This window comes from Mytilus trossulus, chromosome 1 (assembly GCF_036588685.1).
Source record: "Mytilus trossulus isolate FHL-02 chromosome 1, PNRI_Mtr1.1.1.hap1, whole genome shotgun sequence".
Taxonomy (NCBI): Eukaryota; Metazoa; Mollusca; class Bivalvia; order Mytilida; family Mytilidae; genus Mytilus; species Mytilus trossulus.
In genome coordinates this window covers 19,576,691-19,604,409 of record NC_086373.1, presented here as the reverse complement: position 1 = coordinate 19,604,409, position 27,719 = coordinate 19,576,691, and the positions used below count along the sequence as shown (strand labels likewise).

The following is a 27,719-nucleotide window of genomic DNA, read 5'->3' as shown; positions in this document are numbered from 1 at the left end:
GAATACATGAGAACAGGACTTGAGAGATCCTTAATTTTCCCAACTTTTCTTTTCACAGGAACTAGATTTTAACACTTCTTAATTGATTGTGTTAATGACTTTAAGGAGCCCTTCAAAGTTCCCCGCAAGGCATGTTAAAATAATGCATGTATCATCGTTAATAAGATGTGTATTTTGATGTTTGTTGTAATTATGACGATAACCTTGTACATTTTATGATATTATTTATTCTTTTCCATTTGTAAATGTCTAGTTTGCCATTTGAGGGAGTCAAAAATATCATAATTATAATGTTTTCACCTGTCATGTCTGACTAATAATGTGGTCTTAACTTCTTTATTCAGTCGAATTGTTCCTCACTTGTTAATTGGAGACGAGAGAGGTAATAAGCTTTTATATTTATATATTCTTACATGTAATACTGTTTATTTACAACAATTATTTCGATTTTATTTTTTATATATTTTTCGTTTTTCGAATGAAAAGCAATTAAAACTTTAGTGCGAATTATTAGAAATTTAAATACATTTTCTTTAATAATAAATTGTACAAAAAATAAGAAATACAAAAACGTAGATTGATTTGATATGATCACTTGTATCACAAATAATGAGCAGGTGAACAAACTTATCAAGGATGTAAGGCTTATAGTATACTACACAAGACGTGCGTTTCGTCTTTACAACACGCACTAGTCTTTCAAAACAATTGGAAGGATCAGTAAGTTAAGAGGCTGAAAAGCATTGACAACCACAAATTCAAAATCGTTCTATGCCTGGGGATAAAAAACTTTTTCATTTCCAATAAATTTGAAGTTTTGAGAACGGCAAATTTTCAATGACCTTATATCATATTTTGTCTGATGCTTTGTCCGTTTCTGTGTGTGTTACATTTTAATGTTGTGTCGTTGTTTCCCTCGTTTTAGTTTGTTACCCCGATTTTTTTTTTGTCCAGGGATTTATGAGTTTTGAACAGCGGTATACTACTGTTGCCTTTATTTATATCTATGATATTTCATGTTACCATAGAAGTGCTCAGAAGCAAGGACAGCTATGCAGTGGTTGTAAAAATTATCAAAGATACCAGACCTGATATTAAGTACGTCAAAAGCGTTCATCCGAATGAATACGCAAGATGATAGATGGAATAAAAAATGTAGAAAAAAAAATCTTCAAAATAGCGGCATCAGAAAAGATGAAGAGCTGTATGACCAAAAAAGGACATAACACAGTTACCAAATCCATCTAAAGTCCTCTCTTCGTGGAGTTGTTCAAACCTTAGTTTCTTGATAATTGATATATTTATAAACGGACAATTTTTATATAATTGGTGTAGTTATTTATTACATGAGATCGTTACGAACATATAATAAGAGTTATCTGAAAGTATTTGTAATTTGATTTTGATAAATGTCAGTATACATTATATTTGAAGTACAAATGTGTCAACAATCAACTTTAGCAGCACTAAATTAAGATATATAACAATAAAAACGTTACATTATGTACTTAAACCCTGCTGTTCTAGGTATATTATGTCATAGCTATTTTAATCAATAGAAAACCAAAGAAAATAACATAATATTGAATCTGTTGTTTGTTTATAATACAGGTTAAAATTTGAAGCCATGAAGCCTTTGGTAGTATTTCTGTTTTCGATACTGATTGTTGTGGAATCTGTGTGGCAAAATCCTGGATTCTGTGGAACATACGAATGCCCAGAGTATACTCTAGACGAACAAGGAAAGGTAGGTTTTCGTTGGTAGTTATGAAAACAGAAATGATGTTTCGTCTAAAAGTTGCGACGAGTGAGTGTTTGTCTAGGGGGTAAAGTTTCGAAATGATGTTCAATTTAATACCAATAATGGACCGATAATCAAAACAATGTAGTGTATTGATGTCTTTATCTTATACATCGATTATGAAGATACAAATCAGGGAAACACACAAAGAATAAGAAAATTGCATAAACTCTTAAAGTATCGAGATCAGTTGTGTCGACAGAAAAAAAAACTATGCATGCATCAAATTACATGCAAATCCTGTCGGTCGAAATGTCACAATTGGGAAGGAGATAAAAACGGTAAAGTAACTGATCATACGACTGTTCTGTTATGTAAAGATAGAAAACTGCGAAATCATATGTGAGTTGAGACACAGACATAGTGTATCAAACAACCACTGTTAATGACAGAATTTAAGTGTGAACATATACGGGCCAAAGTATTGCGTAAGATATATATCTAAACGGGACAAATATGTTCATAAAAATGAGAAATTGAAAATGTGAAAGTTGCAATAATCAAGTAGCGTTGAAATAAATTCTGGTTTGCAGTCTTTTTTTCTGTTGCAATATCGCGGTTAATTTCAAGATATGAACAGACGTATCGTTAAGCTCAAGTCCACTGGTTATATAAAATGCACTGATTGAAAAATGGGATTTTGAGTGATAGATAATATTACTGAAATTGAAACAATAGAAACTTATAACACATATTTTTCTATTTAAATCCAAAGTTGCAAAACATTTGGGTCACATCTGTATTCGTTGTTAATCTAATCGTTTAGATGCTACTTCCCTATTCAATATAAATGGAGAGAACCGAAACTGTTTATTCTTTAAGTATGAACAATTTGCGAGGCAATGTCGTAACTTCGTTTAGAAAAAACATATAACATCTGCTCTTTCAAAAACATTTAACATCTTTACTATGATATTTCAGGGATACGAGAAACGGTTTTATGCCACTGCAACATGGGTATCAACGTCCGCGGCAGGGAGTTACAAAAATGCAACTACGACGACATTTTCTAAACTGCAAAGTTATTTAAAACAGTTAAATGCAGAAGGTATTTAAAACAATACTTATATAACCACGTTAAGATTTTTTTCGAAAATCAAATTCCTCCACAGGAAAGTACTGAGATACGATATTAAACAAGTTGCACAAACTCAAAAAGAGCCATTGTTATAGTAAATTTCCTATTGAAAAACATATTTTTCAAACTCTTTGAAAGAAAATGCTGGCAATGCGACACTGGTGCTTTGCGACAGGCATTCCATTGGAAGTTGTATTTTACAAGACGGAAACAACACATTTTGTTGCTCATTTGTGCGATCGAATTTTGATAGTTCAAAATGTAAAAATAAACCATAGGCAACATAAACATAAGGAATTTTTGAAAGTTGAACATGCTTCCAATCTATTAATATTTCAAAATTGTCTCATCACTGTAACACAATTGTTCATCAATATGATGAAAGCGCCTTTTCTGTTTCTCAAAGCACATATTCTCGTACTCGTATTCCATATAAATGAATATATTTAAAGTATCATTAAAAATTGATGTATACATATTAAACCCCGCCACATTATATATGTGCCTGTACTAAGTCAAAAGCCCGCCAATCAGTGGTTGTCATTGGTTCATTTCTGTCATATTTCTGTCGTAAATTATTTTTTTCCATAAAAAAGAGCCGAACGAGACAAGAGGGACGTTCAAATTCATAGATCAACAACACCACGATAAAAAAAAGTAAAAGACAAACACACAAACGAAAGTACACAAAACACACAAAAACCCACCTAAAAACTGTGCAACACGAACCCTACCAACACTGGGGTGATCTCAGATGCTGATTTATATCATATTGTATGTCAGAGCCGACTGATATGCTTTATCTTTCATTGGCAATCAAACCACATCTCCTTATTTTTTATTTTGATAATAATTTACAGCGATGGCAGTACCATACGTGACTATGATGTTCCCAACAGTTGGACTGAATGTAGTTCAGAATTTCACTCAGTTTTTCTTCATAAAACCAGCTCTTAGACCAGCTCCTGAACCAATCGACACCAGCATACAGTTAAAAGTAGTTCCACCGAAGCATTTGTACATTCGGTAAGATATAGGATAACCTTATAATAATAATAATGATAGTAAATTGATTTTCTAAATTCTTTATTAAACGAAGTTAACTAACTCAACATACAATTGTTAATCTCAAACAAGGCCTTCACACAACTTAAAAAAACTTTATTTTGGTGTTGGTTGATACCTTTACTTAAGAGGGTTACTCGTAATGGTATGACTAGTAACACCAATTAGACCTGAAGTAATTATTCGTACGGAACAACATTTTGAGTGCATGAATAATATAAAAATAAGGAAAACAGTTAGCGTGCACGAAGAAGTAATAGTTCTTTAGAAATGCCTGAGAAATTTGGGAACGTTCATGAACAAGATGGTTGAATAAGACATAACACACAAAGAACTAGATTGCGTTTTTGAAAAATGCAAAAAACAACGAAAGAAATATAAATAGTAAAAGCCTTAAAAAATTGAATGTTCTAACAATTTAATGAAAATGTCTACTTCCTACTTCCACTCCCAATTTAAACATCAGCATAATGACAAATATATGACACATTTATGCATATTTAATTGTTATATCTTCAGGACAGTACCGGGACACGTAACGTCAACAGCAGATTGGGTAAAACAGGCAAACTTATTGGCAAGTTCAATTAACGACACTTCAAAGTACTACGGTACATTTTTCTTTACCGCAGAATACAATCTTCCGTCAGAAAGTGGCAAGCGGTACAGTGAAGTGTGGTTCTATGCAATGAATTAATGGTAACAACGTTTGTTTTATATGCATATGATGCTTCTTATAATACGTGAAAAAGACATTGATCTCAGCCTGTGTGGAAAATTAAATGTGATAAATAAAATCTACTTTATCTGTTCGAAATTTTTATTGATCAGCGTTGCAACCTGCATACGCTTGTTTTTATACAGATGTACGTTATTTATAACTTGACAGATATATTTGCTGAAAAGCAGATATATACTTGTAAATGAAGAGTCTGCAAACCAATGCAAAGTACATTCTTTGAATGTCTGTCACTGATATTTGGTTTCTTCATGGCACTATACATCAAACTATATACAACAGTCATCTTTTAAAAACAAACTTGGCTTTAGGTAGAACATATTATATTAAATTCACACTGAATGAAATGCAAGGCATTATGAGTAAATCCTACCCATTAATATCACAAGTCCTAAATAGAAAGAAAATTCCCCTTTGGAAATCAAAAGACCTTTCCTTGGAGCTCGATATTTTTGATATTTTCCTTTTTCCTCATACTTCTTCTTCAATACCAGTTGATAAAAGTAACAAAATAATCAAAACAATAATAAAATGGAAACAAACTCACCCGACACCAATGTTTTAACAAACTTATAACCCATTGTAATACCTTTTAAATATCAACAAGTGCGCCTGCTGAAATTGCGCAGTATAAATGAATTTACGAACTAAGATATGATTGAAAGTTAACACCAAAATCAAACCCAAAGGCGAGTTCGAACTATGCAAATGTATGAGTGTAATATGTAGGGCCGACATGACTAACATTTGTCTTCGAAGAACGCAGGAACGTTTTTTTTCGGCAATCGATAAATCCGAAAGTACAATTTACAAATATGAAGGAAAACATGTACAATCACAATGTTAAATTTGAAAAATTCCCACCATACGAAACGATCCTGAAATAACTAAAACAATAACACATACGATTTTTAAAATATAAAATAACCGAGCTGTCTTGTTTAACATAACTGCAGAAATCATATCTATAGGTCCAAACAACAATATATAAAGGGACAAGGGAAGCTCTTTCGTCCTATTGTAAAAAATGGCTAAAACAAACCTTTCTTGATTCAATTTTCCACTGTCTGAATAGAAACCCATCGGAAAATATGATACCTTGTTGATAAATATATTGAATCTACTACACAAAAAATACTTTATAGTCATGACGAATAGTTTCTAGTTATTTACTTTGTTTTATCAAGTGTTATAGTGTTCTAGTGCTCTTTTTGTTGATCATATTTTCGGTAATATCCTTTTTGCATGGCGCGGTATTTTTGATTTTTAATTGATTAAGATATAACACAATATTGACTGCAGTACCCCAATTTTTGACATTTTTAGCTCTGATGTATGTTTGGTTACTCAACATAATAGGAGAATATAAGACTACCATACAATATGAGGTTAAAATAACTATTTTATAAAACATCATTCCCTACATTAGGACATGCCTGTAAAAAGTCAGGAAGATGACAATTGTTTTCCATTCGTTTGATGTGCTTAATTTGCCAAATGTTGTGCAAAAAAGGTATTGGTGATTCTATAATGATAATAAACATGAAGAAAGTTCAAAAAATAATACACAATTTTACCATTATTTCTGACTGGTAAATAAATCGGCAGTGTAAATTAAAAACAAAAAATTACAATATGCATTGCCAAGCTTAGATCAGCAAAGATCAGTGTAGTCTGATTAAGCTGTACATTTTGTTTATTACTACTTTTATATCTATTCCTATCAGATTGAGCATAATTTGTATATACGCCAACTGACAATACCCATTGACGACCCTTATTAACAACGAAATAAACACTGAAACCGCTACACTATCTAATAAAACTACTTTTTAAATTAAACAACGACCTTTCATTTGATTCTTAAACCTTCATCATCCCCGGCTACACAAACGTGCAGAAGATTGTCTGTTCATACTGTAAAACAAAATTCTACGGAAGCGTATAAGCGCCACAAACCTTTTTTCCCTATTTCTTCCTATGTTTGCGTTGTAACGCAAACCTTTGCAATATTACGCAAACGTTTGCGATATTTCGCAAATATTTGCGATATTACGCAAACATTTGCAAAATAACGCAAACATCTTGATTTCAATTATTCACAAAGTTTTGTATATCTGTCCGTCTGGCATTAATTTCGGTTGTGATTTACTAGTAAATAAAGAAAAGAACATAAGTGCAATTATGCATAAATTAAGAATGATTTGTGCATCAGAAAATAGTTGTAGTATAGTATAGGCATATTCTAATTGAAAGATCACAAACAATGTCTTACAGTTGTGAAAAGCCCAAGTCAAATAGACAAAATGATCTTTCTGCGTTAAATTGAATTATTGATAAAAACCCATTTTTTTCAAATCTCAGAATATGATCAAGATTATTCGATAGAAAGTCTTGAGTTTTCATTTCAATATAGTGAAGTGGCCTCTGCTGGTGGACTATTAGTCCCCGAGGGTATCACCAGCCCAGTAGCCAGTACTTCGGTACTGGCATGCAAATACGGATTTTTTGTGTTATTGAAATTTGCTGTTACAGAATATTAGAAATTATTATAAATTAAGGAATGTATCTCCCTCATGCAAAGCTCTGATTCCTTTTACGAATTTGGCTATACTTTTTGGACCTTTTGGATTATAGCTCTTCATCTTTTATATATGCTTTGGATTTCAAATATTTTGGCCACGAGCATCACTGAAGAGACATGTATTGTCGAAATGCGCATCTGGTGCAACAAAATTGGTACCGTTGATTTTATTAAGATGCTTGGTTAGCAATTTGAATGGAGAAAACATAATGTTATCAATAACACATCTTTATTCTATACATGTATTGCCAAAGGGTAGCTTGTTTGAATCTAATCAACTTCACACACTTCTCAAACGAGAGCTTACTTTGGAAGTATATTAAAACTAAGGATTTTCTTATTCCAAGCATAGACTACCTTAGCCGTATTTGGCACAACTTTTCGAAATTTTGGATCCTCAATGCTCTTCAACTTTGTACTAATTTGGCTTTATAAATATTTTGATATGAGCGTCACTGATGAGTCTTATGAAGACGAAACGCGCGTCTGGCGTACGAATTTATAATGCTGGTACCTTTGATTAATTTTAAAACCACTGGGTCGATGCCACTGCTGGTGGACGTTTCGTCCCCGAGGGTATCACCAGCCCAGTAGTCAACACTTAGGTGTTGACATGAATATCATTACTGTGGTCATTTTTATAAATTTCCTGTTTACTAAACTTTGAATTTTTCGAAAAACTTAGGATTTTCTTATCCCAGGCATAGTTTACCTTAGCCGTATTTGGAACAACTTTTTGGAATTTTGGATCCTCAATGCTCTTGAACTTTGTACTAGTTTGGCTTATAAATATTTTGATATGAACGTCACTGGTGAGTCTTATGAAGAGGAAACGCGTACTAATTTATAATCCTGGTACCTTTGATAACTAATTATATTTGGCTATAGCAGGGTTAAGTTTTTTAAATTCTTCGATATTACTTCATTTTAATAAATGTACTTTGTAGTTTGAATCTAACCCATCGAACTAGAGATAAAAGGTACTACAGATACAGTTAAGTCGGCTTCATATCTTGACTTACATCTAGAAATTGACAATGAGGGTCGTTTGAAATCAAAACTTTACGACAAAAGAGATTATTTCAGCTTTCCAATCGTGAACTTTCCATTTTTAAGTAGCAACATTCCAGCAACAGCTGCATACTAGGTATATATCTCCCATTTGATACAATATTCCCGTGCTTGCATTACCTTTCATGATTTTCTTGATAGAGGGTTGGTGCTCACAAGGAAGCTATTAAACCAAGAGTTCCAAATGGTATAGTTGAAATCATCCCTTCGTAAATTTTACGGACGCCGTCACGAGTTGGTTGACCGTTATGAAATAACCGTTTCACAAATGATATTGGATATGTTCCTTACGACGTAACTACAATCCCCTTCCCTTTCATAAATGTGACCTACCGAATTAGACTATTTACCGGATTTGTTATCACATAAGAAACATGACGGGTGTCACATGTGGAGCAGGATCTGCTTACCCTTCCAGAGCACATGAGATCAACCCTAGTTTTTGGTGGGGATCGTGTTGTTTATTCTGTAGTTTTCTATGTTGTGTCAGGTGTACTATGTTTTGTCTGTTTATATAAAAAAAGAAGATGTGGTATGATTGCCAATGAGACAACTATCCACAAAAGACCAAAATGACACAAACATTAACCACTATAGGTCACCGTACGGCCTTCAACAATGAGCAAAGCCCATACCGCATAGTCAGCTATAAAAGGCCCAGTTAAGACAATGTAAAACAATTCAAACGAGAAAACTAACGGCCTTATTTATGTAAAAAAAATTAACGGAAATTAAATATGTAACACATAAACAAACGACAACCACTGAATTACAGGCTCCTGACTTGGGACAGGCACATACATAAATAATGTGGCGGGGTTAAACATGTTAGCGGGATCCCAACCCTTCCCTAACATGGGACAGTGGTATAACAGTACAACATAAGAACGAACTATAAAAATCAGCTTAACTCATCAGATAGACAAAAAAATACAAGTGGACGTGGCCAGGTACTTATAAATTCCGACACAAAAAGACACAATGAACAGATCTGAGAGTACTAGCAGTTATCTGACAGCTAGTTCAAAGCCACTAACAACTAATAAAAAAATCATGCCTCTAAGACTAAACACTCAATCCGTACACATCCAACATACAATGGATTTAGTGTAAAGACGTCATAAACAGCCAGAGAAAAACATGACCTTGTGCAATGCCAAGTTACAGGTATCGACAGATTGTAGATCCATGAAAATGTAGATGTATATAACATACTAGTAATATTAAGTTAGCTTTTAATCTACTGATAACAAAATCAATATTTATACCAATAAAAACAATATTCAATGATCTTATTACAGTGTTGAATAGGTAACCTTTTAGAATAGGTTTATTTAAAGGAGCAACAAGTTTAAATGGATCATTTCTAAATTTCCGGGTACGGTTAACAACATTTCCGTAAAAATGAGGATGTGCTTTCCCGTTTGAAATAAATTTGTCTACCGGTACATCCAAACTTCAAAACCAAATCTTTATATCTATGAAAAAATTTAGTAAAGATTTTAAGTAATTTATGGTAACGATATCCCTGGTTTTATAATTTACCAGTAATACACAGGTTGCGTTCGTTAAAATCGAAAACGTCACAATAGACACGGGCATAGCGAACAAGTTGTGAAATATAAACACCGTAAGATGGTGCCAAAGGAACATCACCATCTAAAAATGGAAAATTAACAATAGGGAACGAAAAATCGTCTCTTTTGTCGTAAATACTATTTTTGTCTTTTTCATTTTTAGCCATGGCGTTGTCAGTTTGTTTTAGATTTATGAGTTTTGACTGTTTCTTTGGTATCTTTCTTCCCTCTTTTGTAATATTAAACATGTATTAATTGTCTTGTATATAATTTTTGGGGCCCAGTATAGCTTGCTGTTGGTTGTACCTATAAGGCTTCGTGTTGAATAAAATTGAGAATGGAAATGGGGAATGTGTCAAAGAGACAACAACCCGACCATAGAAAAAAACACCAGCAGAAGGTCCCCAACAGGTCTTCAATGTAGCGAGAAATTCCCGCACCCGGAGGCGTCCTTCAGTTGGCCCCTAAACAAATATATACTAGTTCAGTGATAATGATCGCCATACTAATTTCCAAATTGTACACAAGAAAACTAAAATTAAAATAATACAAGACTAACAAAGGCCAGAGGCTCCTTACTTGGGACAGGCGCAAAAATGCGGTGGGGTTAAACATGTTTGTGAGATCTCAACCCTCCTCCTATACCTCTAGCTAATGTAAAAGCTAATAAACGCATAACAATACGTACATTAAAATTCAGTTCAAGAGAATTCCGAGTCTGATGTCAGAAGATGTAACCAAAGAAAACAAACAAAATGAAAATAATACATAAATAACAACAGACTACTAGCAGTTAAGACCGTAATTTGACCCATAATAAATGGTTTGAATTTAGAAATTGTGATTTGGATGGAGGGTGGTCTCATAACCAGTCATACCACATCTTCTTATATCTTTTATCCTACTCACAATTTGCCAATGATATATTCTTAATATTCAAGTATTTATATTTGCAATGATAACACAGGAGTATAAATTTTAATGTATGCAGCCTCCTCCATTTATAACTGCTAATCCTTTGAATCTTAAATAAGAAATGAGATAAAAAAAATGTTTGCATTTTTTCGCAAAGGTTTACTTTTTTTGCAAAGGTTTGCTTTGAAACGCAAAAGGTTTGCGTTATTTCGCAAAGATTTGCGTTGTTTTGCAAAGGTTTTTGTTAAACAACGCACACCTAGGAAGAAATAATAATAATAATGTTGTGTGGCACTAATACGCTTCCGTAAAATTATATAAATTCATGTTGACTTTATATTCTGTACTCAGCGTACTGTAAAATTCCTACCTGCTTGGGAATTTAAATATTTATGGTCATAACATGTAGATCTTAGAATACTGGAAGATCATAAAAGCTTGTTGATTGATTGATTGATTAATAAACGCCAGATGCAAATATTCTGTGCATGTTGACGTTCGTTATCTGAATGATATTTTTTCTCTTAAATAATCAAAAACTTCTCTTAACATATTGCCAAAATTTACCAAAAGAAATTAGTTTTAAATAAATTTAAAAATAAATAAGAATAATGTCTTTTCCAAGGTTTATAATATATATAAATTTCCTGTTTACAAAACTTTGAATTTTTCGAAAAACTAAGGATTTTCTTATTCCAGGCATATATTACCTTAGCCGTATTTGGAATTTTGGATCCTCAATGCTATTCAACTTTGTACTAAATTATAATCCTGGTACCTTTGATAACTAATAAAACAGTTCAATTTTACAAGGGCATCTCAAAAGGAAAAATTACTTCAAAACAGACAGTGATTCAATCCCTGTTAGTAATTTTGTAAATTCAGAAATTATTGTGTGCATTTTCTTTTGCGATTTTGTGATTTTAGACTAAAATGCGATTTTGAATTTTGCGAAATTCAGATAAAATCCTGTTTGATTCAGATAAAAAAAATCAAAATGCAGGTTTTAATTATTGCGATGATAACCTGTTGTATTTCGCCATAATAAAAACATCGCAATAACTTATAAATTTACAGTATTTTGAATATAGTGATTCTGGGCATCATCTTTCGGTGTTTGTCAATTCATAGATACAAATATTTAATTTGGAAGTTTCACGGTGCCTAATATATACAACTTATTAATTACAGGTTGCATTTCTTTAAATGTAGACAATGTCATTTTCCATAAAAGCTCCTTTTACGGCTTAACCTGTATCACTTTTATATGACTTAAAAAAAATGTATTCTAGAATGGAAAGCACATATGCATTACTATACTTTCAAAGATGTCCTTTGTTGAATCAAACTGACTTGCCCGATATCAAATACAAATTAAATAGTTCAGTATATAATAGTTATCAAAGGTACCAGGATTATAATTTTATATAAGACATACTTCAAAACCGACACAAAGAAGTGAAAATCGCAAGAACCCCTGACAAACTATAAATGGAACCTTATTGAATTAATTTATAACTTAGAAAACGTCATATGTCCATAAGATATTTTTATTGATCCTTTTTAAAAAAGAAACCATCCTGCAAAGGACGTCCTTGCTTCTGCTCTGCTGTAAATTGATCCACTTGGTGTAACAGAAGAACTAGTTCTAATGTAGCATGCATCTCCAATTGTCAATTGAACCACTATGGTAGAAGAAGCGAACGAATTATAGGTACCAGCAAGTGTTGACATTGAACCAATAACATCGGAATTTTTCACAATTTCTACTGGAATGTGTGAAGAACTATAAGGAAATACACTAACTGTAAAGACGTAAACCCCAGCATTCGTAGCGGTAAAGATGCCCGTGTGCTTGTTGTAAGAATTTCCAATATTCGTCGTTATATTGTGGAAGATAAAGGTGTGATGTCATTTGCCAAATGTGCGTAAAATGCTATTCTTTGTCCTCCTACCTGTCTCCGTTGGATTTTATTTTGCTCTTGAAATGTAAGAGATTTTGTTGGTATATGCAAAAGAGAGATACACAATTAACAATTAGACTTGAAAATTCTTACCTCATAACATGAATCTGTTTGCTTTGTTTTAAACAGATTATATTAATTTCTATATTTTAGCATAATATTGAAACATTTCTTTTAAGTATAATCTGTGACGGAAGTTTGCATTATTTTTTATATATTAAAAAACTTAATTTAATTTCCAAGCAGACAAAATATATTGCAGTGGTAAAAAATAGTATTAACAACGTTCCGAAGTGTCATTGTTTTGTGTCGTTAGATTATTGTTCGCCTGAGATATGTACTGAATGTCTCTTGTGTGTTAATTTAAATTACCCAGTATTTAATGTACACTATGTAAGTTAAAAATTAAATTGCCTTGGATAGATGATTGGAATAGTTTTGCAAATAAACTTTTTAAGTTGCTCAATGAGTTACAAATCCAAGTATACGAACAAATGAAATTAATAAACAAACAATACAATGTATGTAAACTCTCCTTGGTTGATGAGATGCTATGAAATGGGAAGGATATTTCACTTACTTTTCAAAACCATACTTTCAGCGAACGGCAAGGATACAGCTTTCGACACTGCAGAATCGGAAATGTTATCCTTTTCAGAAATATTTTGTATTACACCATAAAGTAAAGACATATCTTTTTTGTGCCGAATGTCACATTGTTCCACACGATCATGTAACACCATGTTGGCATCTGTTAACGCAGACACTTGTTTCTCCAATTTTATTATTCTCTGGATCATTTCACGCTCAAATTGTTTCAATTTCTTTTCCAAATCATTCGTGTCATGACAAGAATAACCCTGCAAAATAATTGAAATTGTTAAAAGTAATGATAGTAACATGATACACATAATTCAAGCATATACTTATCCACTTTAATGTAAGAGATAAGATATATGCATGTTAGTCTAGCCTTACATTATCAAAACGTGTTCAAAATGTGGTGGTAATAGCTAGTTCACATATGAAACCAATAAATGTTTACGGTATTTGACAGTAAGGTCCCAACATTAAAATCATGGTCATTTACAACAAAATATAAACTATATATAACTTCTACTGGCACGAATAGCACAGATCATGTATAATTATAATTCAAAGATTTCATCTACCAAATAGAGTGACATTCACAGAATGTGGCGGGTTAAATATCGCGGGATCATTCATAAGTGACATTTCAGAAATTATTCTGATCACGGGTTCTCTTTATCGAATTCTTTCACAAACTCGTACCTCATTTCTAGTAAATGCTACATAATTCAATACTACTTAGAGTCTGGTTTAATCTACTGTTTACAACTGGTTTCACATAACTAACAAAACGAATGTTATTTAACAACTGTGTGCATTAGAAACCTCTAAACTTTCGCTTGCATTTGTATTTTCAAATTTCACAAATAAATGTGTAATTCCAACCATTTTATGTCTCTCACTTTTCGTCTTTACATAAAAGGGGGAAAGTCAAACTCATAAATCGAAAATAAGCTGACAACGCCATGGCTAAAAATGAAAAGAACAAACAGACAAACAATAGTATACATGACACAACATAGAAAACTAAAGAATAAACAACACGAACCCCAATTAATGATCTAGGAATGATCTCAGGTGCTCCGGAAGGGTAAGCAGATTCTGCTTCACATGTGACACCCGTCGTGTTGCTAATGAGATATCAAATCCCGTAAATAGTCTGATTCGGAAGGTCACATTTATGAAAGGGAAGGGAATTGTAGTTACGACGTAATGAGCATATCCGATATCATTTGTGAAACGGTTATTGATAAAATAGTCACTTGCAAGTGCTGAATCAACCTCTTTGTATTCGTATTCATTTGATCTTTACTCTAATACGTGTAAAAACGAATATTGAAAAAAGTTTAAAACTTAGATGTGAAATTACAACTAAACATGTTCGCTTTTTTTTTTAAATCCCCATTTATGATTAAATCTGGTTATATTGCCATCATATGTCTTCGAAGGTACCCTCGATTGTTACCTGTCTTGACTAAATACACACAATGATGATACATTTTGTTTAGTATATCCATCGTAAATTGTTTATTTTTATTCTTTTTTGTATAATTTGGATATACCTTTTATTTTGTATAAATATACGAATTTGAGTGCAATTGATGAATATATGAATTGGATCATTAATTCCCCTTCAGTAAAATAATATTTCACCAATCAGTTATTTGTTATTTATATGCACTGCTTTTGTGTAAGATTGCTTTATATGTATTTTTACAATCACATTCATATATTTTCCGGATAAATGAAATATTTTGAAATGTGCAGTTTAATTGATTTTCACGTTTTAGCTATACTCTTTAATACTAGAAACACATTTCATAGTGTGAAGTCCATTTTCACTGAACTAGTACTCATTTTGTTTTCTGTCCTTTGGTGGGGTTGTTGTCATTTTGACACATTCCCAATTTTCATTCTCAAATTTTATTGGTTTCGTATTTAGTGTGAAATAGATTTTGAAGAAGAAATTACATTTCAAATGTGAAATGTTCTATTGAAGGATACTCATGATTTTTTCCTTTGTGACACTGACATTCTTAGGTATCACTGTTAGGTAAATTACGTCACAATATAGCATCATGATCGACCTTATTGAGGTTCAAATAAGGTGAAAATTGTCTACTTAGCTCAGGCTGTTTCCAAACTTACAGTGACCTTTTGGGTAGTACTAAATGTTAAAATGTTGTTTTACGGAATTGGTATTTAAGGAATTACTGTAATATGGGGACGAAGTCCCCAATTACAGTAGAAAAATCAATAAAAAAAAAAAAAATCGGGAAAATTTCCCGAAATTTTTCATTCTACTAATGAACTCAAAATTGTTAACTTTTTTTTTCAGATCTACTTCCTGTTCCGGTTTTCCCCGCATTTGCCCAGATATCTGTCTTGTTTGCATTAGACTTTGAAAAACAATTATATTTATAAGTCTAGTAAAATATAAGATTGGATCTCAATACAAATTCAATTTTAATAATTTTTTGATATGAAAAAACGTTACCTGATGAAAGCGTTTCTTTTGTTTACATCGAATATGACGTCATAACTAAAAGAACGTCACAGATCAATCCCTTACAACAGAACCAAAATCGGGAACGTTACGTACGGTTTTTCGGTTTCTTTTATTAACATGTTTGAAATAAACAAAATAATACATACAGACTTCGTCCCCATTCACAGGTTATGCCTGCCTCATATTATATTTTCTGAAATAACATAAAAAAATGGTGCACACTGAATATCGCGCGTAGCGGGTTATTTAACAGTATGCACCACATTTTTTATGCTATTTCGAATAGACAGATAAAATATTAAAGCCATTTCTTATAATTTAGTTCTAAATTCCATTTTCAACTGTAGAAATAGTTATCAAAGGTACCAGGGTTATAATTTAGTACGCCAGACGCGCGTTTCGTCTACATAAGACTCATCAGTGACGCTCATATCGAAATAGTTATAAACCAAACAAATACAAAGTTGAAGAGCATTGAGGATCCAGAAAACCATAAAAAAACGTTAATGACGTCACGGTTTCATGACTCAATTATGTCTCTGGGCTGAGACACAAATTAACGTTAGCCAATCAGAAGACGCGTTACATCCAAAATTTAATTAATTTATTAAACAAATGTAATGTTTATAACTGAAGACCGTATACAATTATCAGATTGCATAATCTGAACTAGATAGTACACACACGTATACATGTTCAACTGCGTAGATGTCGACTAGCAAAGTAGGTACTGCTTAACAATAATTTATAATTAATTTCAAATTCTCTTAATTATTTCCTCGGAGTTCGGTTTGTTGTTATACGTTTTCCTTGTCTATTCCTTCATAAGTAATAGGTGCTCAATTAATTTTATTCGAGCTTCACTGGTTAGTCTTTTGTAGACGGAACAAAACGATTCTACAAATCATAATAAAAAGATTGGACAGTTATACAAATTTACTTTAAGTTAAGATGTTTAACAAATTGTCAATTGTGTGGTCATTTTTATAAATTTTCTATAACAAAACTTTGAATTTGTTAAAAAAACGAAGGAATTTCTTATCCTAGGAATAGATTATCTTAGCCGTATTTGGCATCACTTTTTGGAATTTTAGGTCCTCAATGCTCTTCAACTATTTTGATCTGGGCGTCACTGATGAGTCTTATGTAGACAAAACACGCGTTTGGCGTAATCAATTATAATCCTGGTACCTTTGATAACTATTGTATAGTAAATTTCATCAAGTGGATTGTTTTTTTCATCTTGAAAGATTTTTTTTTTATGTTAATACATAAAAACATTTTTTCAATAAAGAGTTTACAATTTTTATTTGCCATTTTTTTGTGATAATGGTTTTCAGATTGTACTTCTGTTAATATTGTGCAGACACAGTTTTAGTCGTAAAGATGATCTGATGGGAAACTGCATTGTCTATATAATATAGACAATGCAGTTTCCCATTGGAACGTCTTTACGACTAAAACTGTGTCTGTCTAAAGTTTCGTAAAAAAAGGACTTTTCGGCTTATTTTCATATATACATTTATATGACCTGAACTTCTTAGCTTTTTAAAAATTCTGTACTACCCCTCGTTTCACTTCAGGTCATCTTAGTTTTCAATAAGGTCGCTATCAATGTGTATTTATTCTGGTTACATTTCCAAGTGAGTGATCATAACTTGGATCCAGTTAGTAAACAAAACAAAATATCTACGATTTTCACATTTCTTCTCAAAAGATTGTTCCGAAACAGCTGTATTTACAAAAATCAACCTTCAGATGTATTTTGACAACCAGAAATATTTATAAACTCAACCATTTATATATTTTTTGGATGCGTTGATATTTAATTTGCAGTTAACATAGCTTTCTACATACAAATATTACAAAGTAAAAGAAAATAATTGAGCCATTAGTTCGTATTTTGTGTATACAAAGATACTCTTCCTTTTTGAAACTAAGTGAGCATGCATCATAATTGACGTAGCATTATTGCATTATAGATATCATTATTAAAATGGAGATTAAAATCATCTTAAATGTGGGACGGAATATAGGCTGCTCTTTTATTTAACCAACTAAAGTCAATGTATCAGAACAGTGTCATTTGACATAAAATACAGTATAAACTAAACACTCTTCCACTCTAGGATGAATCAGGCAAAGAACAATATATAATAATTTTAAATGCAAGTAAAAATACTTTTTTAAGAATAAACCTATTTCTGAATATTATAATGGAAAAACAAGGGGCAGTGTTTAAAAGTGATGAAAATTCTTGAAAAGCCAATCATTTTCCTTATTGGCTAGTAAATACAACCGTGCCAACTTAACTGAGATACACAAAACTAAAAAAGATATTTTCTTTACCTATTTAATTTGTAAGTGTATCAATACAACGTCTATTAAGGGCAATTAGAATAAAAACAGCCTTAAAATCCAATCCGTCGATGTAAAATTTGACGATTCAGCAAATTTTGTCTGATCTTTTGGTAATTATGTCAAAATTTACACAGAAAGTAGAACGTTGTAATTGTAATGTATCTTGAAATATATTCCTAATTACAATTGCTCGCTTAAACTTTTCGCAGTGTCTGACACAATTTTAACAACTGGATTCTGTCTAGTTATCCAACCAATAACCCGACACACTTGTTATCCGATAGATAAGATAAACATACGTTTTGTATGATATTGAAAACATCTTACAAGTTTAAGTTTGCCTAATTGTAGATAAGATAAAACAAATACGTTCAGGTTCAAAATGGTAGATTATTACAATCATAAAGAAGGCGTTGCTTATTAACACTTTATTATCCATCCACAAATCTTCCAAATCTCCCGACGTCAACTTTTCAAAGTCCTTTTCTTGAAATGAGAGTATCTTTACTAACGTCAAGAACAGTGATTTTGAGCATGAGTTATGTAGAGGTACGTTTTTTTTTTTACAGAACTTTTAATGTAAAGTTATTGTAGATTTATGTAAGAGAAGATCATATCGCAAAACAGTTGATATGAACAAAGATGTGTTACGCAATCAGTCAATCAATAACATGTTAAAGAAAGTATTTTATTTAAATATAAATACCACGAGAGTTTTTGGTAATTTACTGAATACGTTCGGAACTGAATTAACAAATTTTACTGTATACATTGGTTCCAGATAAAGATTTATCGGAAACTCATGATCACCATGTATTTGTTGAAAGCGATGACCTATCAGATTTGTGACCAGAATATGTTTAACGAAACAGTATTTGCTTTAGACGAATGTTTACCTAAGAAGACTAATGTTATAAAAACAACCAATACGTGGCGACGATAAAAGTCTTTTCTAATGAAGCAATTAATAAACCAGATATATATCAAATGCGCAAAAATATTTCATACAAGCAACAGCCTCATAGAAGTATAATACTTCAAAAAAAAATTTGAAGCTAGGGTTAAATTCTGCATTAAGCATGTTTTACTGTAAGAAATGTTCTTTCATTCTAAGAAAGGAGCCTGCCATTAACTTTAAAACTGACACATTTTTGAGTATTGAATAGTCCTACATCGATATAAATGGCCCTTAAAAGGACCGATATAAAAAACACTGTTAAAAAATAATCGACCTTACATTCTGACTCATTTGCTATCTTTGTTATCTGTGAAAACCAGGTTTCTGATAGTGGTCAAATTCAAAATTTGGCCATATAAAAATAATTGAATTCCAGTGCAAGACGAATGGTGGAAATTTAGGATAAACCTTTCTCTACTCTTAAAAAACCTAAATCCTCCAATAACAAGTTTTGTACAAAAAGGCAATACTAACAATGACTTGGTACATACATTATCCGAAGAAAAAGTTAAATCTGGCTATAGCAGACTAAACTTCAAATTTACAAGCAACACAACTGACAAATAAGGAGGTGTTGTAGTCGATATTTCATTTAGTTAATTTTTAATTGACAAGGACGCATATATAACAAAATTTGTGTAGTTGTTCCGGACCATATGAGTATTTGGACCATATGCGTATGGTCATGACCATATGGGTATATACTCATATGGTCCGACCATACGCGTATGGTCGGACCGTACGCGTATGGTCGGGGTAATTAATAGGTACATTTGTGCTTACCTCTTTATATAACCCGTCTAGTTGTCACGTCATTAAAAAGACAATACCAAAGGTCATTTTTTCATTAAAAATTAGTAATAACAAGATTAACAAAATATAATAAGCAGTTTCACACAGTCAATGTAGCAATCATTGTTATTTTATAAAGTTTTCTCGTGCATATTATTAAAAAATATACTTATACGGTCCAAATACTCATATGGTCCGGCCCGTTTATTACCAAACGAGTATATACTCATATGGTCCGACCATACGCGTACGGTCGGACCATATGAGTATGGTCGGACCATATGAGTATACGCATATGGTCATGACCATACGCGTATGGTCCAAATACTCATATGGTCTGGAACATAGTCACACCCGAAACCGGAACGCCAAAAGTCAAAACATAAAAAGTAAAATAACAAAAATCCCGCACATCAAAGAAAATACACATTGTGAATGTCGCATTAAACGTCAAACGACAAAAAGAAAAACAATATCACGAAAACAAATTTGGGAAAAGTGTAAATTTAGTTACAGATTCCACCCTTCAGTATATTGAATCTTGATTTCAAGACCATGGTGAAAAAAATGTATATTTCGAAATTCAAATAGTTTTGCTCTTCAAGGATTCTGGTACTAAGTTGACAACTGTAATCAAATTTGAAGTTAAAGGTCCAGCAATGCGCCGATGAAAGCTGCAGTTTCAAGTTGAAAGTATCAAATTACCTTTCGATAATTTTTTTAGGTGGTGGAATAGTGGTGTAATAGCTTGATTTTTTTCAAAGGCTCATGGCTTTGACAGTATTTACTTCAGTCAATGACAGATTTAAAAATTTTCTGGAAGTGTCATAGCAAAATATTGTTTAATTTCAAATCTACCAAGAAAGTGCATATACACATAGGATTCATAACCATTTAAAATTCGTCCTCTGCATATTATTTTTTCAACAAGTTAAATATTTGATGGGGTATACAATGATCAATGACTCAATGCGGTTATTGTGATATTCTTTTTTTTTTTTTTAAATATAGGCATGTTTTTAATATCAAACTGGGATATTCTTTAATGACATAACAAATTTCAAGAAAGAAATTACCAAAAATGTTATACGAAAAAGGTATTGTGTGTGCATACTAGTACGTGAAACCATCTATGTAAAGTATTTGGATTTGTACACAATATATCTTTGAGATAATAAAAATGTACAATCAAAGAATCAAAAAGATATTTAATAGCACGAATTCCACGCGTGTAAAATAGTGTGTATTTTTTTAAAAGACAGAAGTGTTGCTAAGACAAATGGTAGGACGAAAATATATAAATAGCAGCTGTTATCTCTGGTTTTTATGATAATAACGTGTACTTGGCCTTTTAAATAAACCTATCATAGATAACAGGATACTTAAAGATAAATTTTGATAGATGGACATCAGGTACGGTCACGTTGCCAAACAGAATGAACCTGCAGATTATTATCCATTTTACAACTATACTTTAGTGGTAAAAAACTTTAAAATAGAATACTTTCAAATCAAAATATTTTTCTTGATGTTTATACGTTAAGGGTATACGAACTCTTAAAGTTTGGTCTATGACATAAATATAAAGGGTTACCAATTATGCATGCACCTTGATAAAATTGAAGAAAGCGATTTTAGCATTGTATATATATCATTCTCAGTTTAATAACAAATCTAATGTTTTGAACATGTCTGAAAACAAGTTTCTTTACTAATCCAAAATACTCTATGTTTGAAAACAAGTTGTAAATACATTCAACAGAAACTTTCAAAGATGTACACTTAATAGAAAGTTCTACAAATTTTCATAAATAACCAAAAAAGCGTTTCTGAGTAAGGAATATGACAAGTGTTATCCATTTGTTTGATTTTGTTTAGCTTTTATATTTTGCCATTTGATTTCCCTTGGAGTTCGATATTTATGTTAATTTACGTTATACATGTAATATAAGACAACCTTTGGCATGGTTCCCGAATTGGGACCGTTGCTCTGACAAATTTGGAGAGTTCTGAGATATCAGTGAACAATCCAAAGATGTATATAAACATGCAATTTAAATCAGCACAGGAAAACATTTCACTCTAAATTAATAAACAAATTAAGTAGAAAACAAAACATAAGAAGAAAAGCAAAATTAGTTAACGCTTCATTTATATAATATCAAATATTTCATGAAGTTGTGAATACGAATAGAAAAAAGATGACCCATAACTATAATCTAAATAGATTTAAAAAATATATGAGCCCTTTTAACATTCCCGTGTGTGTCATCTTATATTAAAACGCACTTTTTGATGGCAGTTATTACATCAATTGCCTTTCAGATGCAACTTTAGTTTATTAATACAATACAAATTTTAAATGAAAAAAAACCAACATGCCCCTATCAATCAAATACAGAAATATTATTTTGTATGCATAAAGATTATTATTATTTATCATTTACAATAACATACGATCCACGACGATTAATACAATACAAATTTTAAATGAAAAAAAACCAACATGCCCCTATCAATCAAATACAGAAATATTATTTTGTATGCATAAAGATTATTATTATTTATCATTTACACTAACATACGATCCACGACGATGTCAAACAATTAGTATTTAAACAATATATCATGAAAGGGGCACTAGCTAAGAGATATATAAAAAATAAAAAGCATGAATTTTTGGTTCAATAATTAATGAAAGTAAAATAGTGAAATAATAATTTTGCTATTATCAGCTAAAATTTTGTCAAAACAAGCTCATAAACATTGATAATGAATTATTCACTTGTAAGTGAATAATTCGACCTCATTAAATCCGTATTCATGTGAACTCCAATTTAACCCCGTAGAAAGAGATAGAAAAACGCATGCATTGTCCGTGTATGGGTATTCAAAGAAAATGAATGTCAACATTGAAAGTGAAACAAAGGTAAACAATTTGATTAACTGATTCGATCCACACATAATCATTCTCATAAAGGTTAAAACGACGATAAACATAAATTTTGTATCTATAAAACAAACTTTAACAGACATTTAAAAATCCAATTGCACGAGTTGCTTAATCTATCTATATCCATGTTTATGTTTACATCGCTGTGTCATATAAGGTCAACTCGATAGTTAATTAGATGGCGTCTTGGATAAAATTCACACGAAACGAAGCTACATCTTATTGAGACCATGTCCTGTAAATCGTTTATTATATACTTTTAATTGTTTGGAAAAATGTTTTTCATTATTATAAATAAAGTCAAATCGGTGACCATGAATTTGGCAGCTAGTGCCCCTTTAAGGTAAACGGAAAAAGAAAATGAACGAACAGTTTTATCCCATCAAAATTAGCAGTTTATCTGTTAAGGGTATTACAGTGATGGTATTGCGTTGTTAGTATATTTTCAAATTATGAGTTTGAATGTCCCTTTGGTATATCGCCACCTTTTTATCACTGTAATCTCTAAAACTGTTGATAACACAGCTTACCTTGCACTAAATTAGAAGAAAAAGATTGATAAAAGGGCGTCATATACGGTCATGTACAGTGAACATAACATACTTAAATTCTATTAGCTGTGTGGCTTTTATATATTTTCGGGGACAATCTTTCATATTCATATTTGTTTTTTAGAAGTATGTTCATATACAATAATTGTGTCACCTAAATTTAAAAAAAAAGTTACTGATTAGATCACTTGATAGTTTCATTTTCGGAAGTGATAAATACTCGATGAATGCAATATTTTGACATAAGCGTTGATCATAGTACTAGAATCTACGACAAACGAGACAATTATAAGTTTGAAATTATAGATGTGCCTTAACTTAAAAGCAATATAACAACTTTACTTGTAAATGGAATATACCTTTTTCAAAATTCATTCGGTATTCAAGAGCTTTCTTTACCATTGTGATAGCAGATGGATGTTGATAAACCATTGCTATGTTAAATAAATAGGATCGAAATTTTATATATCCCGCCATTGTGTAATTGTGCTATGGTCACTTTTGTGTATTCTTGTGTTTCAGATTTGATATTGGACTTTTCTATATTATTTGGTTTTCTTTGTTGACACTGTTGTTTGATTAAATAGAAATTCCGACAAAACACAAAATTGAGTTCTGTCCCCAATTTAATTTTCAACATCCTTGCTTATTATGTCTATTTGTTTTGCTAACACAAAACAAAATTATAAAGAAGTGAAATAAGTTACCAATCAATTTATTAAACATGATATATAACATCGATAACATATTTAATTTTTATGGAAATGAACGATCATATCAAAATCTAGCTGCTAAATGATAAGTTTTAACCTATGTGCATTAATGCAAATACAGGAGTCTCCAAAATCTCGACATATTGGTTCTTGTTTAGGACAATGTTAGGTTATCACAAAACTATATGATTCCGTGTTTGGTCCCTTATCGTCAACAATTTTCGAACCACCACAGATCAAATACTTCCGAACACAATTCAAATAACATATCAGTATTAAACATGAAGTAAAATTGGACAATATAAAGGAATAAAACTCTTAAATAATTTACCTATAATGTTCATGTATTTTATAGATCATTGTGAATTATCAGAAAAAAGCTTGATGATACAACTGAATGATGGCAGAAGACATATATATACGTGACGACAGCTGTTTCAGTGAAGAAACTAAATTACATAAAGCTATCAAATACATTCGACAGGATTTGTTTCAAGATTGGTTTGACTCTCAGAATTGGGAAGATGTTAATTTAGGTAATAGATGGCACCAAACTCCACTTCATTATTGCGCAATACACAACATCAAAGGAGCACTAGCGAATCTTTTGCAGGTCCCGGGAGTTGATGTCAAAAAGCAAGATTTAAATGGTTACAATGTTTTACACAGTTTTATTTACAATATTGCTACTGTTAGCGATTGGCAAGACACCATCCAAGTCCTACTTAGTTTAGGAATTGATATCAATCAACAAACTAAGCATGGATATACCATACTTCACTTAGCCAGCAGACAAAGTACTTTATCATGTGTCCTACGGTTCATTCTCGAGTCATGCTCTGGGTTGAACGTAACCATGGTAAACAAAGATGGAGAAAATTTTCTTCATTCGTTTGTTCAAAGTATAAACAAAACTAGCCCCATATCAGACGAATTTAAAGATAGGTTTTTATTACTAAAAGACATTGTTAGAGGGAAAATGTCGTGCTGTGCTGATGAGAAGTTAGAAACATTGTTAAAACAGAGAGACATAAATGGTACAACCGTTTTCCTTCTGATGATAAACCATTTCGAGAGATATAAATACGTAAATGCCATAAAGATTTTAAGAAAAATGACGGCTGTTAGTGAATGTTCAATAATACCGGATAATCTAGGAAACCACCCAATACATTATGCTGTGGCCTGCATGCGTAAATCACCTGTCCAGTTGCTGAAAATGCTCATTAACACCGGAGCCGATGTTAATTCTAAAAACATACATCACCAATCAACAGCCCATTTAGTGAGAGTTGATAGCAAAGACTATGCCTTTGAAAAAATCAAATTGATGGTAAAATTAATGAAAACCACAGGTTTTGATTTCAACGCAACTGATAATTGGGGTTGTAATCTTCTGATGTATATAAGTGCATTTTACGATTCAATTTGTACACTGTTTTTGAGAGATATATCTAGAGCATCGATCATCATAAATGCAGAAGACAATAATGGCTCGACAGCATTGCACCATGCTGCCTACCACGATTCTGCTGCATTTGTAGAAATACTTATTCAAAACGGCGCAACAAAAGATATTCAAGATAATGTAGGAGACATTCCTATAGAAACAGCAAATAGGCATTTGAGAATAAGTTCTGGAAAAGCTCTTCTGAAATTCACAGAAACGAAGGAACTAAACGACAAATACCAAAAGTTTATTGAAAAACTAAGGTTATTGCAACTTTTCCAAAAAAATGAAAACATGAACCAATTTGTTGAAGAACTTCTTGATCACAAATATAGAAACATAGGAGAAGAAGAGGAAGATATCAATTCAACAGTTTGCTTTTTTGTAGAGCTACTATGCAAACAAGTCTCAAAATACGACTCTAGGTTTGATATTACAGTTTTTCAGTCTGGAAGTTCGGCAGAAAACACAAAAGTAAATGCACCCGATGAATTTGACTTTGTCCTTTGTTTAGATAAATTCAGTGAATTTTGTGACATAGAAGAAGGAAATGAAGGGAAGGAAAGGTTGCAAAATAATGTATTGAAGCTTAAACTTATTGAAGGTCATCAAGAACTATTGGAATTTTTTGATGAAAATGGAATTCTCATAACACCGCCTTTATTCATGTACCTTCACAGATATTTGAATCAAGCCTTACACGATCCGAAGTTATGGAAGTACGATCAACTCCGTAATCTATGTTACGTTTTCGAAAAGCCATTTCTTCAAAAAGATATGAAAACGACCGTTTTTATGATCAATCTTCTATGGTTTGGTTGCAAACATAAACAGCTGAGGATAAAGATAGACCTGGTTCCTGCCGTCAGAAAGACTGCTTGGTGGCCAATCGATCCGAATTCATTACCAATGATGACTCCGCAGATTCAAGACGCTGCCTGCCTCTTTCTTCTTGACACAACTTCCGTACTATTCACATCTGAATATATCAAAACATTTATAGTGGATAGCATTGATCGCATAAAACCAATGCAGACAAGTTTACGTGTTTCTACGGCACCAGCAGAAGTTTGCCTCATGGAAACTGTACCACAACAAGTACGTAATAGTTACGCGCTAGCAAAGCTCTTTGTTGATATCTGCAAACTGACCGACATAAGCAGCTATATGTTAAAAAACTGTACATTTCACGTAATACAAGAACTTCAATGGAACCCAAATACACCAGATAACATTTCTAAACTACCTTCACTCATGCAGCTTACAGTAATGATATTTACAAAGCTTCTATCCTACAATAAAATGTCTTTTTTGCCTAGATTTTTCCTACCGGAAGTGAACATATTTCTACAAGATCAGCAAGACCAACCCATTAAACTTAAACACGGCGATATCAAGCTGCTTCTGAAAGCTTTAGGACAGGATGTGACATTAGATGACGATGAGAGTATTGATGATGATCTTACTGATGACGATGAGAATGTTGATGATGATCTTACTGATGACGATGAGAATGTTGATGATGATCTTAATGATGACGAAGATAATAGTGATCATACTGGTGGAAATTGACATATTCAGAAAAATACTAGTCGTTAGAACGATGAAACCTATGAGTCAAAAGTTTTGTATTAGAAATTTATCATAGTATAGCATTATGCCTAGCTGCAGTGTTTCCTGACATACCTAATGTAACCGTATTAAAATAACGGCAGAAATGCTTGTGTGCATATGATTTTACAACGAAAATACATACAATATTTTTTTACAACCTGCTTCTGCCTGAACTGTTTATTGACACCCTTTATGACAAATTTCTACACATAATCCCTTTTTGAACGATACGGATATTTCTATCTTAACCCGGCAGAATCCCAAGAGTATAGACATATCCATAATATTAATTCAGCAAAACGCGGTAAATATTAAAAAAGTAAAATCACAAAAATACTGAACTCAGAGTAAAATCAATTCGGAAAGTCCATAATCACATGGCAAAATCAAATAAAAAAACGCATCAAAACGAATGGACAAGAACTGTGATATT

General features: G+C 32.0%; 2 protein-coding genes across 3 annotated transcripts; both read left to right on the top strand.

Annotated features, from left to right (window-relative positions):
- The first annotated feature begins 260 nt into the window (after positions 1-260).
- On the top strand, positions 261-4,750 carry LOC134717906 (heme-binding protein 2-like). Of its 2 annotated transcripts, none has more exons than XM_063580415.1 (5): positions 261-382; positions 1,612-1,747; positions 2,723-2,849; positions 3,740-3,905; positions 4,464-4,750. In XM_063580415.1, the coding sequence occupies exons 2-5, from the start codon at positions 1,628-1,630 to the stop codon at positions 4,639-4,641; spliced, it is 591 nt and encodes a 196-aa protein (XP_063436485.1). In that variant the 5' UTR covers positions 261-382; positions 1,612-1,627; the 3' UTR covers positions 4,642-4,750. The 2 variants fall into 2 exon arrangements, with proteins under 2 accessions (XP_063436485.1, XP_063436478.1); XM_063580408.1 differs by lacking the exon at positions 261-382 and adding an exon at positions 969-1,098.
- Positions 4,751-24,583: 19,833 nt separating this feature from the next.
- On the top strand, positions 24,584-27,244 carry LOC134695048 (uncharacterized). Its single transcript, XM_063556577.1, has one exon. The coding sequence runs from the start codon at positions 24,620-24,622 to the stop codon at positions 27,242-27,244; it is 2,625 nt and encodes an 874-aa protein (XP_063412647.1). The 5' UTR covers positions 24,584-24,619.
- Positions 27,245-27,719: the final 475 nt, after the last annotated feature.